This window comes from Oncorhynchus mykiss, chromosome 10, assembly GCF_057628025.1.
Source record: "Oncorhynchus mykiss isolate SJ-2025 chromosome 10, ASM5762802v1, whole genome shotgun sequence".
Taxonomy (NCBI): Eukaryota; Metazoa; Chordata; class Actinopteri; order Salmoniformes; family Salmonidae; genus Oncorhynchus; species Oncorhynchus mykiss.
The window spans coordinates 23,506,207-23,524,214 of NC_143031.1; the positions used below are offsets into that span (position 1 = coordinate 23,506,207).

Genomic DNA, 18,008 nt, shown 5'->3' on the forward strand with positions numbered 1-18,008 from the left:
AACCAGGACGACGCTGGGACAATTGTGCACCACCCTATGGGACTCCCAATCACCGCCGGATGTGATACAGCCTGGATTCGAACCAGGGACTGTAGTGACGCTTCTTGCACTGAGATGCAGTGCCTTAGACCACTTGCGAGCCCCCAAAAATGTTTATGTTGAATGCACCGAGCTGTCTGTTTGAACTACTTGCGCACAGCTCGAACACCCATGCATACCCCACAAGACATGCCACAAGAGGTCTCTTCACAGTCCCCAAGTCCAGAACAGACTATGAGAGGCACACAGTACTACATAGAACCATGACTACATGGAACTCTATTCCACATCAAGTAACTGATGCAAGCAGTAAAATTAGATATAAAAAAACAGATTAAAAAATACACCTTATGGAACAGCCGGGACTGTGAAGCAACACAAACATAGGCACAGACACATGCATACACACACATGTTAACATATGCACTATACACACACGTACACTGGGATTTTGTATTATAGATATGTGGTAGTGGTGGAGTAGGGGCCTGAGGGCACAGTGTGCTGTGAAATCTGTGAATGTATAGTAATGTTTGTAAAATTGTATAACTGCCTTCATTTTGCTGGACCCCAGGAAGAGTAGCTGCTGCCTTGGTAGCAGTTAATGGGGATCCTTAATAAATACAAATATAAACATGCTATTAGCATAGGAGTTTAGGGAAGTTGAACCAGGGAGACTTAAGTTTGACTTCACTAATGCTCTGCTATCTCATCATTCAAAAACATGATTTTTTTTCCAAATTGGATAAACCATGGTAACAGTCATACTTGGACTTGTTGTACTCAAACTCAATGTGTAGACAGTCTTCGATTCCCACTTCCATCTTGATCGACGAGTTGAGTTCTGGGTATGTGCTGAGCGTGTGCACGACAATGTCCATCTCTTTACTGATGTCGTTCAGTCTCCGGCTTACCGTTGCCCTCAGAAAGTAGCTAAAATATAAAAGAGAAGAGGCAGAAAATCAACTAATCTACTTAATGGGTATAAATGCATGATGCACAAAGAACAATTCAGAAAGTCTCCAATAGGAGTCACATTCTACCCATAAAAGCCACAAATAGTTGGTGAGACACAGTAGAAATCAGGTGAAGTCTGTGCTTTGATATAACTGTATTTGCATTTCACTCTACAGACAAATGATACTCTCATGTTAACATATTTGACATATGTACAGAAGTTAAGCTACTGTAGATATACACTGTACTGGAGACATCAGAAATGGCAATTCTCTAGACTGGGCTCCAGTCTATCTCTATTTTCAGATTCTATTATTTCTGTTTCTATTTCCTTGTTTTGCCAAGGCAACAATTCTGTTTTGTTGACTGCAGAACTCTTTAAATGGCACTCTAGAGGTCCATTATTTTGGACAAAGGCATTTTTATCACAGACAATCAGCTTTACAATGCTTAAAATTATTACATTTAACTAAATGGCCTAGAATCACATGCAATCCATTGACAATTCCCCATTACCAAAGACAACAACTAGAATGCACTATTATTAGGCGAATGAAATAACAGTGAAATCGCATTTAGTGATGGAACTCAAATTGTGTGTGAGGGTAATTGATTTTGACCTATAATGTTGTACAAATGGTTCATGCATGGATTGTTGCCAGATACTTGCTTACCGTAATTTGACATTCTGGCCTGTGTAGGACTCGTATGGTTTCTCCACGTGTGTAAACTCAAAGTCAAAGGTCTGGGACTGCGTTAGCTCTCCCGGTCTGGCCAAGTCTTTAACCAGAGACACAAACTCATGGTGGTTCCCCCTGTCGTAGTACAGCTCTGACAAGAGAGAAATAGTTGTTAGAGTCACCAGTTTTCAATGGTGAAAAATAATATAGAAGAGTTTACAGATTAATTTATATCCCTTTAAAAGGTGCTACAAATGACAACTGGTTACTGCATCTTACAACTGCGTAATAACGTTTATTACAATAAAGGACCTATGCTATAGGCCACATTTATGTTCAAGTGTAACTGACAGGTGAAGTTAGTATCATGATTCTCACACATCTCTAAACTTCTGACCAGGCAGATAACTAATCTACTGTAGGAGAGTTTCTGTGGCACAATAGTGCTTCTGTTTATCACTTATATCACAGCCAACCACAGGGCACAACGTTTTAACCCGTGCCCATGCAGCGTGCAGTGAATAGACTAATGAGCATGGCATGGCTTAATACGTTCACTCATCGACTAAAACGTTGCATATCAATTGTAACATACTCAAAGCAAACTAAAGACCAGCTGGTGATAACATATATTTCTCTCTCAACGGGCAACACACGTAGCACATACATGTATGTCATATAACTTGGGTCATCGAGCTACAGTTGCAACATTGATCAATCAATCAACACAGATAGTTAATTTAATCAGCTTGACAATTCATTAGGATGACAACATCACGAATAGAGACTTCTTAATTGAAGAAAATCCATGTTTTGCCCCATGGATAACTGTGTAGCTTATTAAGTTTTTTTGGCAGTGACAACCCTGCTGTGTCACAGACTTACCAATCTGCCCAATAAACTCCATTTTGATGCCTTGATGCTCGAGTCTTTTCCCTGGATTCTTAAGTGTTACGTTGACGTTTCCAGATACTGTCTCACCATCATATAACAGAAAATATTTGTCCTTTTTCCCATCCTCAGTCTTATGTTCAACTTTCTTTCTTGTCTCAGCGTCTTTCAAAACGATATCGATTTCGGCACTTTGACCAAAACTAAAGAAACTCATCACTGGACCTTGTTTCGGAGCCTATGCCTTTTTACAACAAGCCTTTGTAGATTTTGCATGTACAACAAAACTCCTACGTTACTGTATTCCAAATGCTTCTTACGAGTGATTTCCTCCGGAATTTAGATTGTGCTGTCTGTCCTATGATACGAAACTAATTGGAGCGATTGTTGAATGTTTCCAATTACAGCAGTATTGCAATGCCCACTGTAGCGTTTCCTTGTTAAATGCGCATGCGTGTAACTGCAGGCTCGGGATCAGTGTAATGTGCATTGAATTCAGATATTCTACAGATAGAAATGGCCAAATCATTTTGGATAGCTATAGCCAACTTCACACTGACACCATATCAGATCACAGAGAAATATTGCATTTTTCATTTAAATTCTTGTGATTTTCCTGACCCCCTTGCTCAATGAATGTATTTCTTATCCATTATAGCTAGAAGAAAGTAACCACCTACATCAAGAAAAATAATTATATTCTAGATGTGGCAAAATGAAACAATATATAAGCAATAAGGCCCTAGGGGCTGTGGTATATGGCCAATATACAACGGCAAAGGGATGTTCTTACGTACGACACAATGCGGAGTGCATGTATACAGCCCTTAGCTGTGGTATATTGCCCATATACCACTAACCCCAGAGGTGCCTTATTGCTATTATGAACTGGTTACCAACATAATTAGAGAAGAAAAAAATATTGTTTTGTTATATCCGTATCACTGCTGTCAGCCAATCAGCATTCAGGGCTCCCAACCACCCGGTTTATAAAAACATATTTGTCAACCAAAGCTGTCGGCGTCAGATTCTGCGCAATTTCGACGCCACATTTCTGGCGTAAATATAACCGACGATGACGTAGGTCAAGGGCGAGACTGTAGAGGAGTTGGCGGGTTTATTCAAAGAAAGATGGAGTTAATACATGCACTAGATTTTCTGAAATTGAAAGACGTCTCCGGAGGTAAGTCCTAATTTGAAAGGATATGTGTATTTAAGTAGTACGGAAATAATGATTGGCCTGCTTATATTATTGATATTTTAACGAATTTGCAGTGCCAAGTTGCAAGAGAACCGATACTATCTAGTTAGCGTGAACGCCTGACGTGGCGTGTTATGCCTGTTTTTTGCTAGCCAGCTAGCTACTGTTAGGTACTAATATGTTGTGTCACCAACTTCAGTGATGTGAACTTATCTAAAACTTTACCAATACTATTGTGGCAGGTTTTTATCGACTTAGCTAGCTAACGTGACATTGTATTGTTATAAAATGTAACTGTGTTCGTGAAGTTTCAATTGTCACTTGTTAAATTTAAGTTGCCAACTTCACCTGAACATTCCAGAACGTAGGAACAAATGTCAAATTTCGCTGTACTTAACAAAGAAATAGTCAGGGTTTAGCTAATAATTCTCACATTTACCTACAACAATAATGACTTGACAAAGTATCATCATGACGTAGGCGTAAGAATCGATGTTTGGAATAAAGTAACGTTACAGGCTGACTACACCGCTCGCGTGCGTTGCAAAATAAATGTGGAAATCTATGTTATTCATTATTGCGAGCGTCAGAGTTGCTAAGGGCTAAAATAGAAGTGCTATTTCTGACGCAGATCGTGCTGCAAGTCCTGCCTTTCCCATCTCCTCATTGGTTTATAGAAGCAGGTATTCCCTTGCCATCTCCTCATTGGTTATACCCACGTGGGTGACTGAAAGACAAACAAGGTCAGGTAATGCACCTAATTTAGAAAGTTGCCAATCGTAATATAATGTCAAGAGAAGGAAAAAGCCTGGAAGGAAGAGATGACTAGAAACAATTCGGTTGACTGTTTTATGTGTGGATTAATTGGCGGCGTAGAGGACCTTGTGCATTTCATATAAATATTGAGTTGTTATTTTACATCACAGGACAAATTAGCTAGCAACCGCAAGCTAGCTAAATATGACAAATTAGCTAGCAAGTAGAGGTCGACCGATTTAATTGGAATGGCCGATTTCAGGTTTTCATAACAATTGGTAATCAGCATTTCTGGACACCAATTATGGCCGATTACATGGCACTCCACGAGGAGACAGCGTGGCAGGCTGACTACCTGTTACGTGAGTGCAGGAAGGAGCCATGGTAAGTTGCTAGTTATGATTAAACGTATCTTATAAAACACAGTCTTCACATAATCACTAGTTAACTACACATGGTTGACGATATTACTAGTTTATCTAGCTTGTCCTGCGTTGCATATAATTGATGCGGTGCCTGTTAATTTATAATTTAATCACAGCCTACTTCACCAAACAGGTAATGATTTAACAAGCGCATTTGTGAAAAAAACACTGTTGCACCAATGTGTACCTGACCATAAACATCAATGCCTTTAAAATCAATACACAAGTATATATTTTTAAACCTGCGTATTTAGTTAATATTGCCTGCTAACGTTAATTTATTTTAACTAGGGAAGTTGTCACTTCTCTTGCGTTCTGTGCAAGCAGAGTCCGGGTATATGCAGCAGTTTGGGCTGCCTGGCTCGTTGCGAACTGAACTGAAGACAATTTCTTCCTAACAAAGACCAAAATTAATTTGCCAGGATTGTACATAATTATGACATAACATTGAAGGTTGTTCAATGTAACTGCGATATTTAGACTTAGGGATGCCACCCGTTAAAGTACGGAACTGTTCTGTATTTCACTGAGAGAATAAACGTTTTGTTTTCAAAATGATAGTGTCCTGATTTGACCATATTAATGACCTAAGGCTTGTCTTTGTGTGTTATTATATTCTAACTAAGTCTATGATTTGATAGAGCAGTCTCACTGAGAGGTGGAAGGCAGCAGCAGGCTCGTAAGCATTCATTCAAACAGCACTTTCCTGCATTTGCCAGCAGCTCTTTGCTGTGCTTCAAGCATTGCACTGTTTGACTTCAAGCCCGTCGGGCCCTCATACCACCCTCGTGGAGTCTGTTTCTGACCGTTTGAGCAGACACATGCACATTTGTGGCCTGCTGGAGGTAATTTTACAGGGCTCTGGCAGTGCTCCTCCTGCTCCTCCTTGCACAAAGGCGGAGGTAGCGGTCCTGCTGCTGGGTTGTTGCCCTCCTACGGCCTCCTCCACGTCTCCTGATGTACTGGCCTGTCTCCTGGTAGCGCCTCCATGCTCTGGACACTACGCTGACAGACGCAGCAAACCTTCTTGCCACAGCTCGCATTTATGTACCATCCTGGATGAGCTGCACTACCTGAGCCACTTGTGTGGGTTGTAGACTCCGTCTCATGCTACCACTAGAGTGAAAGCACCGCCAGCATTCAAAAGTGACCAAAACATCAGCCAGGAAGCATAGGAACTGAGAAGTGGTCTGTGGTCACCACCTGCAGAACCACTCCTTTATTGGAGGTGTCTTGCTAATTGCCTATAATTTCCACCTGTTGTCTATTCCATTTGCACAACAGCATGTGAAATTTGTCAATCAGTGTTGCTTCCTAAGTGGACAGTTTTATTTCACAGAAGTGTGATTGACTTGGAAATCAAATCAAATTTATTTATATAGCCCTTTGTACATCAGCTGATATCTCAAAGTGCTGTACAGAAACCCAGCCTAAAACCTCAAACAGCAAGCAATGCAGGTGTAGAAGCACGGTGGCTAGGAAAAACTCCCTAGAAAGGCCAAAACCTAGGAAGAAACGTAGAGAGGAACCAGGCTATGTGGGGTGGCCAGTCCTCTTCTGGCTGTGCCGGGTGGAGATTATAACAGAACATGGCCAAGATGTTCAAATGTTCATAAATGACCAGCATGGTCTAATAATAATAATAATAATAATAATAATAATAATAATAATAATAATAATAATAATAATAATGCAGAACAGTTGAAACTGGAGCAGCAGCACGGCCTGGTGGACTGGGGACAGCAAGGAGTCATCATGTCAGGTAGTCCTGGGGCATGGTCCTAGGGCTCAGATCCTCCGAGAGAGATAGAAGGAGAGAATTAGAGAACGCACACTTAGATTCACACAGGACACCGAATAGGACAGGAGAAGTACTCCAGATATAACAAACTGACCCCAGCCCCCCCGACACAAACTACTGCAGCATAAATACTGGAGGCTGAGACAGGAGGGGTCAACCCAGGCAGGATGACCACATCAGTGAATCAACCCACTCAGGTGACGCACCCCCTCCAGGGACGGCATGAGAGAGCACCAGTAAGCCAGTGACTCAGCCCCTGTAATAGGGTTAGAGGCAGATAATCCCAGTGGAAAGAGGGGAACCGGCCAGGCAGAGACAGCAAGGGCGGTTCGTTGCTCCAGAGCCTTTCCGTTCACCTTCCCACTCCTGGGCCACTCAATCATATGACCCACTGAAGAGATGAGTCTTCAGTAAAGACTTAAAGGTTGAGACCGAGTTTGCGTCTCTGACATGGGTAGGCAGACCGTTCCATAAAAATGGAGCTCTATAGGAGAAAGCCCTGCCTCCAGCTGTTTGCTTAGAAATTCTAGGGACAATTAGGAGGCCTGCGTCTTGTGACCGTAGCGTACGTGTAGGTATGTATGGCAGGACCAAATCAGAGAGATAGGTAGGAGCAAGCCCATGTAATGCTTTGTAGGTTAGCCGTAAAACCTTGAAATCAGCCCTTGCTTTGACAGGAAGCCAGTGTAGAGAGGCTAGCACTGGAGTAATATGATCAACATTTTGGGTTCTAGTCAGGATCCTAGCAGCCGTATTTAGCACTAACTGAAGTTTATTTAGTGCTTTATCCGGGTAGCCGGAAAGTAGAGCATTGCAGTAGTCTAACCTAGAAGTGACAAAAGCATGGATAAATTTTTCTGCATCATTTTTGGACAGAAAGTTTCTGATTTTTGCAATGTTACGTAGATGGAAAAAAGCTGTCCTTGAAATGGTCTTGATATGTTCTTCAAAAGAGAGAACAGGGTCCAGAGTAACGCCGAGGTCCTTCACAGTTTTAATTGAGACGACTATACAACCATTAAGATTAATTGTCAGATTCAACAGAAGATCTCTTTGTTTCTTGGGACCTAGAACAAGCATCTCTGTTTTGTCCGAGTTTAAAAGTAGAAAGTTTGCAGCCATCCACTTCCTTATGTCTGAAACACATGCTTCTAGCAAGGGCAATTTTGGGGCTTCACCATGTTTCATTGAAATGTACAGCTGTGTGTCATCCGCATAGCAGTGAAAGTTAACATTATGTTTTCGAATAACATCCCCAAGAGGTTATATATATATATATATATATATATATATATATATATATATATATATATATATATATATATATATATATATAGTGGTCCTAAAACGGAACCTTGAGGAACACCAACATTTACAGTTGATTTGTCAGAGGACAAACCATTCATAGAGACAAACTGATATCTTTCCGACAGATAAGATGTAAACCAGGCCAGAACTTGTCCGTGTAGACCAATTTGGGTTTCCAATCTCTCCAAAAGAATGTGGTGATCGACGGTATCAAAAGCAGCACTAAGGTCTAGGAGCATGAGGACAGATGCAGAGCCTCGGTCCGATGCCATTACCACCTTCACAAGTGCCGTCTCAGTGCTATGATGGGGTCTAAAACCAGACTGAAGCATTTCGTATACATTGTTTGTCTTCAGGAAGGCAGTGAGTTGCTGCGCAACAGCCTTTTCTAAAATTTGACAGGAATGGAAGATTCGATATAGGCCGATAGTTTTTTATATTTTCTGGGTCAAGGTTTGGCTTTTTCAAGAGGTTTTATTACTGCCACTTTTAGTGAGTTTGGTACACATCCGGTGGATAGAGAGCCGTTTATTATGTTCAACATAGGAGAGCCAAGCACAGGAAGCAGCTATTTCAGTAGTTTAGTTGGAATAGGGTCCAGTATGCAGCTTGAAGGTTTAGAGGCCATGATTATTTTCATCATTGTGTCAAGAGATATAGTACTAAAACACTTGAGCGTCTCTCTTGATCCTAGGTCCTGGCAGAGTTGTGCAGACTCAGGACAACTGAGCATTGAAGGAATACGCAGATTTAAAGAGGAGTCCGTAATTTGCTTTCTAATAATCATAATCTTTTCCTCAAAGAAGTTCATGAATTTATCACTGCTAAAGTGAAAGTCATCCTCTCTTGGGGAATGCTGCTTTTTAGTTAGCTTTGCGACAGTATCAAAAAGGAATTTCGGATTGTTCTTATTTTCCACAAATAAGTTAGAAAAATAAGATGATCGAGCAGCAGTAAGGGTTCTTCGGTATTACACAGTACTGTCTTTCCAAGCTTGTCGGAAGACTTCCAGTTTGGTGTGGCGCCATTTCCGTTCCAATTTTCTGGAAGCTTGCTTCAGAGCTCGGGTATTTTCTGTGTACCAGGGAGCTAGTTTCTTATGAGAAATGTTTTTAATTTTTAGGGGTGCAACTGCATCTAGGGTATTGCGCAAGGTTAAATTGAGTTCCTCAGTTAGGTGGTTAACTGATTTTTGTCCTCTGGCGTCCTTGGGTAGACAGAGGGAATCTGGAAGGACATCAAGGAATCTTTGTGTTGTCTGTGAATTTATAGCACGATTTTTGATGTTCCTTGGTTGGGGTCTGAGCAGATTATTTGTTGCAGTTGCAAACGTAATAAAATGGTGGTCCGATAGTCCAGGATTATGAGGAAAAACATTAAGATCCACAACATTTATTCCATTGGACAAAACTAGGTCCAGAGTATGACTGTGACAGTGTGTAACAGTGAGTTACATTGTGTTGTTTAAGTGTTCCCTTTATTTTTTTGAGCAGTGTCTATACATATTTTTTTAGGGTTTGCGTAATATAATTAATTTGAAATTATTTACACTTTTACTTTTTATACTTAAGTATATTTAAAACCAAGTATTTTATGACTTGCTCAAGTAGTATTTTACTGTCTGACTTTTACATTTTCTATTAAGGCATCTTTACTTTTACTCAAGTATGACAATTTAGGTAATTTTTCCACCACTGCATCCTATGATCTGTGGACTGTACATGATACAGACATCTTGTTGTCATCATTGTTAGAGGTCGACCGATTATATTTTTTTCGATATTGATTATTGGAGGACCAAAAAAGCCAATAACGATTAATTGCCCGATTTTATATAAAAATTACAAAACGTATTTTTTTTATATTTGTAATAATGACAATTACAACAATACTGAAGTTCCTATGTGAGTATTCCTACAATACTGAATACCATTGTTCTGTCAATTCTCACATAGGAACTTCAATCTGAGATGCCAAAAATATTTTCCGCTCCAGCTGGCAAGGAATTGACCTATGATAGCTAGCTGATTTATTATCATGTCAAGTCAGTCTTGCATTCATTGTTCAGAGTTTGGGATCAACTAAGGAGTTGAAACTAACATTCATTGGTGTTTTTTGTGCAGGTTGGGTTGATGCTGTGTGGGATTTTGAATTCACTGAAACTGGACCACTGGATGCTGCCATTGTCATAAAAAATGGATCCAAGGAATTCAAAACGTTGTACAGTCACCTGCTACCCTATATGACTGACACTGAGGTGTCCCCATTAGGAACTGATGGCGCATCACAAGTAAGAACTGTTTTAGTAAAGAGTTTAGCTTGAAAATTGCATGGTCTTTTCTGGTTGGCTGTCCTTAACCTCAAGTACTTGTAGCATACCCTTTTTAAAGCTGGAATTGTAATGTTGAAACTGACAGGTCCGTTTAGGATATTACAATAACAAAGAAGTTAATGCCACCAACACTGACACATTGCACGTGCGAAAGAACATCAGAATATGACGTGCGTCGGTAAATGTGGTACATATTCTGATGTTCTTTCGCACGTGCAATGATGTGTTGGTTGCATTAACTTCTTTGTTATTGTAATATCCTAAACGGACCTGTCAGTTTCAACATTACAATTCCAGCTTTAAAAAGGGTATGCTACAAGTACTTGAGGTTAAGGACAGCCAAACAGAAAAGACCATGCTCAGTTTCATCCACAAAAAAAATAACAAAGGTGCTGGAGTGGACAGTAGAGCTGTTTCCTCTCGTGTGAATTTGGTGTTTGGGGTCTTCCTGGGGCATACATCTACATTATAATAAAAAATTGTGCAGTGGAGGCCATGATTTAGAAGCGGCGTTGCGCCACTGCTACATGCATATAGGGGAAACGCTGAATAATTTACAGATCGGTTTGACTAGAAAGTTGGGAACCTTTCTGTTACAGAGAAGCAATCCATAGAATGTACTCTGATTTATCATTCCCTTGATTCCGTGATTGTATTTTTAGAGTGTCTGGACAGTGTTCGGTGACAATGGGGTCTCTGTCAAGTCACTTGTGGCGGTGCTGTCGTACTTTGTCTTGGGAGGGAAGTCCAAAACAGCCAGCGTTCAGCAAAGGATAAGCGCTCTACAGGCATCCTCCCTCTACTTACTGCTACTGGGAATCCCAGGTATTTTCTGTACTGTACTAAGTAAAATTCTGAAGCAAGTTTGATTAGGACTTCTAATGTGGATGGGTGAAAATAATTTCCTTTGGGCTGGATGTTACCCTGTGAATGTGTGTTTACTCTGGTTTGTCTCTTGGTCTTGCCTTTCTGTCTGTCTTCCACAGGTAGTGTGGTCAACAAAATGTTCCACCAAATCCTCTTCGACACTTGCTTGAACACCGTGAGCAACTGTTGGCCCCAGAGCTTAGTCAAGAAGCGCAAGAAAGACACTTTGAAGAGCTCTCAGGCTGACGGCAAAAGGTCCAAACCACACAGGAAAGACAATGATGAGGTTTGTCACAGATATACTGGAAATACTACATTGCCTTTATGTCTGATCAAATCTCAATGATCTTTTAATTTTGCCAAGGCTACTCACCTTGTTCATTCTAATAGTGTTTTTGTCTTGTCTCTCACTCAACAGATGGACGTAGATGAGGATGAGGAACAAGACGAGGAGGTCCATTTGTCTCCACAGGACCTCCTAAAAATCAGAGAGGGAGTCGTCCTCCTGGTGAAAAGCCTCCTCCGGCTCCTCCTCAAATTTCCGTTGAAGGATGAGCCACAGAGTGCAGACAACTGTGTACAGGTAATTCTGGATAGTGCCAGTATCTATCTATAGGCTAGGTGATTTTGACCTCGTTGTCCATTAAAATGTTGAGCAGTTACCATTAAAAGCTGGATCTTCTTTGTCAACTTTAGATGTTTGCCAAGCTGACTAACTTTGAGCCTGTTATTGGAGAATTGAGCTTTGGTGCTGGACAGTAAGTACACAGACATACATACACTTCATTATCCTTTGTGAACTTCAATATTTTCATTTTTTTTATATATATTTTTTTAAATTGAATTGATCTGTGCCCAGGGATATCGATGACATGAGGACAATGCCTGAGTTGGCCTATTACGGATTGTGGTTGCTCTGCTCTTCAAATCATGGGGATGAGAAAGTGGTATTGAGGAAAATACATATACAACACATCTTCCTTGGTCAAAACATTACTACAGACTTACTATCGTAATGAGTTTAAGCTCTGGTTCTTTGTTGTTGAATTGACTTGTCTCTCCAGTCTCTGCGCCGGGTTTTCCACAGAGTCCTGTATGTGATCCTCATGATGAGCAAAGGGGAAAGTGGCAAGCCCTCCCTCATGATGGCCACCCAAGCTGTCCTCGCTGCCCGGGAACAGGCCATTGGCTTTGTCAGGTAAGGAATGGCAATTCACAACGTGAATCAATAAACATGCTTCCTCTCCTTCACTCCATGTCCATCTGGAATGATCAGGAAACAGGAGGATATGTCCAAAAAGCAATTTGTCACATGCTTCATAAACAACACGTGTAGACTAGTGTTTTGATTTTGATACCAAGTTTAGTATCACAAATTCGGAACCATCACAATACCAAAATGACATCGGGGGGCATATTAGCTGTAGTCACAGAATGGCACTTGATCCAGACAGATCTTTTTAGTTCAATATCATTACATTTGATATTTTAATGTATGCATTATAAAATCATACAATCAATTTGACATACAATCAAAAAAAATGTACTACATAATGGTAATCATCAGGACAGGCTAGAGCTAGCAATGAGTAAGTTGAGGAGGCTGTGTTCTCGCGCTATAATTATTGGGACATCGGCTGCACTGAGACTTTATCCTCTCTCAAGCAGTAGACGATGGCGTAAGACACATTTGACAGAAGTACAGAACGTTTTTTAAAATGTAGTACAGACCCATTTTCCCGTTTGGCCTTGCGAATGTTAACCTGTTTAAAGGCCTTATTCACATCGGTTAATAAGGCTGATGGAACAGATTGTTCGGAACAGCTGGTGCTATCATGCATGGTTCATTTTTTTTTACATTTTTTTTTTATTTTTATTTTTTTTACAACCTTTTTATATAATAGAACATTCAATTTATTTTGTCTTTCAAAGCATTTCATGGCTATCGGTGTGAGTGCTACCATGGAATAGTCATTTATATATACACACGTGTGTCTGTGTATATACATACTAGAGGTCGACCGATTTAATCGGAATGACCGATTTTTAATTAGGGCCGATTTCAAGTTTTCATAACAATCGGAAATCTATTTTTGGACACCGATTTTGGAAGATTAAAAAAAAATATATATATTTTTTAAATTACACACCTTTTTATATTTAATCTTTATTTAACTAGGCAAGTCAGTTAAGAACACATTCTTATTTTCAATGACAGCCAAGGAACGGTGGGTTAACTGCCTTGTTCAGGGGCAGAACAACAGATTTTTACCTTGTCAGCTCAGGGGATGCAATTTTGCAACCTTACAGTTAACTAGTCCAACGCTCTAACCACCTGATTACATTGCACTGCACGAGGAGCCTGCCTGTTACGCAAATGCAGTAAGAAGCCACGGTAACCATATTTTGCAAATAAATTCATTAAAAATCCTACAATGTGATTTTTCTGGATTTTTTTTCCCTCATTTCTGTCATAGTTGAAGTGTACCTATGATGAAAATTACAGGCCTCTTTTTAAGTGGGAGAACTTGCACAATTGGTGACTAAATACTTTTTTGCCCCACTGTACATATGTGTATGTATATAGATAGAGAGGTATGTATGTGACAGAGTTGAAGTTTGAATACACTTTGGTTCGAGCAATTAACTCGTTTTTCAACCACTCCACAAATGTATTACTAAAAAAGTATAGTTTGGCAAGTCAGTGAGGACATCTACTTTGCATGACTCAAGTAATTTTTCCAACAATTGTTTTCAGACAGATTATTTCACTTAACTCACTGTATCAACAATTCCAGTGGGTCAGAAGTTTACATACACTAAGTTCACTGTGCCTTAAACAGCTTGGAAATTCCAGAAAATTTGAGTTAATTGGAGGTGTACCTGTTGATGTATTTCAAGGCCTACCTTCAAACTCAGTTCCTCTTTGCTTGACATCATAGGAAAATCAAAAGTAATCAATCAAAACCTCAGCAAAAAAAAATGTTTTAGACCTCCAAGTCTGGTTCATCCTTGGGAGCAGGTACCACGTTCATCTGTACAAACAATAGTATGCAAGTATAAACACCATGGGACCACGCAGCCGTCATACCGCTCAGGAAGGAGACGTGTTCTGTCTCTTAGAGATGAATGTACTTTGGTGCGAAAAGTTCAAATCAATCCCAGAACAACAACAAAAGACCATGTGAAGATGCTGGAGGAAACGGGTACAAAAGTATCTATATCCACAGTATAACAAGTCCTATATTGACATATCCTGAAAGGCTGCTCAGCAAGGAAGAAGCCACTGCTCCAAACTGCCATAAAGCCAGACTACGGTTTGCAACTGCACATGGGGACAAAGATCTTACTTTATGGAGAAATGTTGTCTGGCCTGATGAAAAAAAAATGGAAATGTTTGGCAGTAATGACCATTATGTTTGGAGGAAGAAGGGGGAGGCTTGCAAGCCGAAGAACACCATCCCAACCGTGAAGCACGAGGGTGGCAGCATCATGTTGTGGGGGTGCTTTGCTGCAGGAGGGACTGGTGCATTTCACAAAATAGATGGCATCATGAGGGAAGAAAATTATGTGGATATATTGAAGCAACATCAAGACATCAGTCAGGACGTTCATGCTTGGTTGCAAATGGGTCTTCCAAATGGACAATGACCCCAAGCATACTTCCAAAGTTGTGGAGAAACGGCTTAACGACAACAAAGTCAAGGTATTGAGTGGCCATCACAAATCCCTGACCTCAATCCTATACAAAATTTGTGGGCAGAACTGAAAAAGCATGTGCGCGAGCAAGGAGGCCTACAAACCTGACTCGGTTACACCAGCTTTGTCAGGAGGAATGGGCCAAAATTCACCCAACTTGTTGTGGAAGGCTACCCAAAACATTTGACCCAAGTTAAACAATTTTAAGGCAATGCTACGAAATACTAATTGAGTGCATGTCAACTTCTGACCCACTGGGAATGTGATGAAAGAAATAAATGCTGAAATAAATAATTCTCTCTACTATTATTCTGATATTTCACATTCTTAAAATAAAGTGGTGATCCTAACTGACTTAAGACAGGGAATTATTACTAGGATTAAATGTCAGGAATTGTGAAACAGTTTAAATGTATTTGGATAAGGTGTATGTAAACATCCGACTTCAGCTGTGTATGTTTATATCTTTTTTTTTTTTAATTTCATCTGATGCAGTAAGGCAAGGGTTCTTAAACTTTTTCACTCGTGGCCCCCCTTCCAGCATAAAACCTATTTCCTGTAATTCTACACTTCATTATTTACATTTTTTATGCAAGTCAATTAATAACAAATTATTATTTACAATGATGGCCTACTGGGGAACAGTAACTGCCTTGTTCAGGGGCAGAATGACAGATTTTTACCTTGTCAGCTCGGGGATTCGATCCAGCAACCTTTTGGTTACTTGCCCAACGCTCTGACCGCTATGCCCCATGAGGTGCAGAGAAAATCTAGCAGTTTTAAAGTTCAAATTCTTGGAATGATATACATTTTGTATTCATGTGATATTTGAGTCACTCAAGCATTACAACAATCTATGGGCTAAAAAATTTCAGCTGACATGGGCTAGTTGATCTAGACATGGCCCTCTAAGGTATGCAATGACTGTCATGCCAAGGAAAACTTGTGACGCACTTGTGCTTTCTACTTTTACAACTTTCAAGAATTAGTTGAAAGCCGGAAAAAGCCCCCCCAAAAAAATGTATAGAATATTTTACTTTTATTTTTTTGAGGGGGGGTGAAACCGTACCCTGCTGTTTGGGAACACCTGCAGTAGGGGATAGTTTGTTTTACCTGTTTGTATGTCAAATCTTTAAAAAGCCCCCTCAAAAGTGTTTAAAAAAAACTAACTGTATGGACTTGTAAGAACCCTTGAATTATTTTGTTTGCCGTTTGAAATGCATGTCACTAGTTGCTGTAATGGATCTCACCCTGTGTGTCTCATCATAGTCACGTTGTTGATGAACTGAAAGAGCCAGCACTGCCCTTTCTACGGATCCTCCTGCAGCACATATCCTTCCGGGTAAAACTACATTTACTTTAAAATGCAATCCATACATTTTTTGTAAATTCAGAACTAATCCAACTCTGTCTAAAATAATTTACTCCTTGAAAAGATGTTGGGTGCCTCCTGAGTGGCGCAGTGGTCTAAGGCACTGCATTGCAGTTTTGTGTCGTCACTACAGCCTGGGGTTTAATCCCAGACTGTCACAACCAGCCGTGACCAGGAGTCCCATAGGGCGTCGCACAATTGGCCCAGCGTCATCCGGGTTGGGGAGAGTTTGTCCGGGGGGGCTTTACTTGGCTCATCGCTCTCTAGCGACTCCTTGTGGCGGGCTGGGCGCCTGCAGGTTGACTTCAGTTGTCAGTTGAACAGTGTTTCCTCCGACACATTGGTGCAGCTGGCTTCCGGGTTAAGCGAGCAGGTGTTAAGAAGTGCGGATTGGCGGTTCATGTTTCACAGGATGCATGACTCGACCTTCGCCTCTCCCTAGCCCATTGGGGAGTTGCAGCGATGAGATGAGATCGTAATCCCAAAAAGGGAGATAAATGTTAGAACAGAAAATAAAAAATAAAGACATTGGATCACATTAGATAATAGCTTTGTCCTGGCATGATTTTTTTCCAGATGGTGGACAAGACAGACTACCGTACGCGTGGAGCCCAGGCCGTTGCCAAGCTGCTGGCCAAAATGCCCTGTGGAGACTACGCGTCATTCATAAAGTGGCTGTTTGATTACTCCAGACAATCAAAGGTAAGCGCTGTCACGTATGAATTAGTTGGGATTTGAGCTGTTGGCTTTGAACTGAATCTGAACTTTCTGCCCCTAGGTGGCGTACCGGATGTTTGCACTGGACGTGTCCATGGCTCTGATGGAACAGCCAGAGAGGGAAGCAAATGAAAATGTGGACGCAGAACTAGTCTCCTTCCTGTCTCACAGGTTCCTGGTCCACAACATAGTGTTTGGCCGTCGCTCAGACGCTTCGCCTACAGTCCGAGGCCACGCCCTTACCTGCCTGGCCCAGTGCCTGGAGCTGCCCTCCATGAATGCCACACGCAGCATCAAAGAGCTCTTCTCCACCAGTGCGTCTCTCACACACACACATTTACATATGCATGTACACATGCACAAAGCACCAAATACTAGTTGCATACTAAACTAATTTGACATTTCAATCAATTTTAGCATCTGCCCTGACTGTCTTGGATGGTGAAGGTTCTGATGGTAAGCTCTACAACAGCTTTAAATTCAGTAATATAGTTGGATATTTTTGTTTGTTTACTCAATGTGCCCTGCTCCTTTTTTAGGCACTTTAAATTCACAGACAACCCAAAAAACTTTCAAGACTTTACCTTTCAAGACTATTGAGATCACAAACAATGACCATGCAAGTTTTGAGTGTAAGTATATATATTTTTTTGCAGGCTTTTTAGGTGTTTATTTAAAACATTGTTTGGTGGGACATGATTTCAGTATTTGATGGTAATGTGATGCTCGTGTTTTCTTTAGCAAAGGACACAATGGCTTTACTGAAGCGCCGTGTGAGTGACCCAAAGACCAACGTGAGGAAGTGTGCACTGCAGGTACGTACTTCTGTCTTTGTTTAATGTGTGTACTGTACAGTGTGTCAGTAGTTGACTTGACTTAAAGAGTTGTAGGCTTCTCTTGCATGGTTGTATGCCATTAACCATCTTGAGTCAATTAGCATAATATAAACATCAGCCAGTTTGG

At 40.7% G+C, this 18,008-nt stretch overlaps 2 protein-coding genes across 5 annotated transcripts in view; one reads left to right on the top strand and one right to left on the bottom strand.

Moving 5' to 3' along the window:
- LOC110533524 (vacuolar protein sorting-associated protein 26B-like) overlaps positions 1-4,256 on the bottom strand; it is a 28,692-nt gene extending 24,436 nt beyond the window's left edge. For 2 of the 3 annotated variants that reach the window (XM_090186168.1, XM_021617817.3), the window contains exons 1-3: positions 2,562-4,256; positions 1,671-1,827; positions 808-972 (exon numbers count right to left, since the gene is read on the bottom strand). In XM_090186168.1, the coding sequence (XP_090042294.1) occupies positions 808-972; positions 1,671-1,827; positions 2,562-2,784 (545 nt within the window). In that variant the 5' untranslated portion in view covers positions 2,785-4,256. The remainder of the gene's footprint in view (positions 1-807; positions 973-1,670; positions 1,828-2,561) is intronic. The other variant, XM_090186169.1, reaches the window with a different exon arrangement.
- Positions 3,563-18,008, top strand: part of ncapd3 (non-SMC condensin II complex, subunit D3) — a 33,173-nt gene continuing 18,727 nt past the window's right edge. Inside the window, exons 1-14 of one of the 2 annotated variants that reach the window (XM_036989926.2) lie at positions 3,563-3,750; positions 10,182-10,348; positions 11,053-11,215; positions 11,377-11,543; positions 11,676-11,840; positions 11,954-12,015; positions 12,117-12,204; positions 12,322-12,455; positions 16,226-16,298; positions 16,905-17,030; positions 17,107-17,359; positions 17,463-17,501; positions 17,585-17,677; positions 17,787-17,860. In XM_036989926.2, the coding sequence (XP_036845821.1) occupies positions 3,699-3,750; positions 10,182-10,348; positions 11,053-11,215; positions 11,377-11,543; positions 11,676-11,840; positions 11,954-12,015; positions 12,117-12,204; positions 12,322-12,455; positions 16,226-16,298; positions 16,905-17,030; positions 17,107-17,359; positions 17,463-17,501; positions 17,585-17,677; positions 17,787-17,860 (1,656 nt within the window). In that variant the 5' untranslated portion in view covers positions 3,563-3,698. The remainder of the gene's footprint in view (positions 3,751-10,181; positions 10,349-11,052; positions 11,216-11,376; positions 11,544-11,675; positions 11,841-11,953; positions 12,016-12,116; positions 12,205-12,321; positions 12,456-16,225; positions 16,299-16,904; positions 17,031-17,106; positions 17,360-17,462; positions 17,502-17,584; positions 17,678-17,786; positions 17,861-18,008) is intronic. The other variant, XR_016483623.1, reaches the window with a different exon arrangement.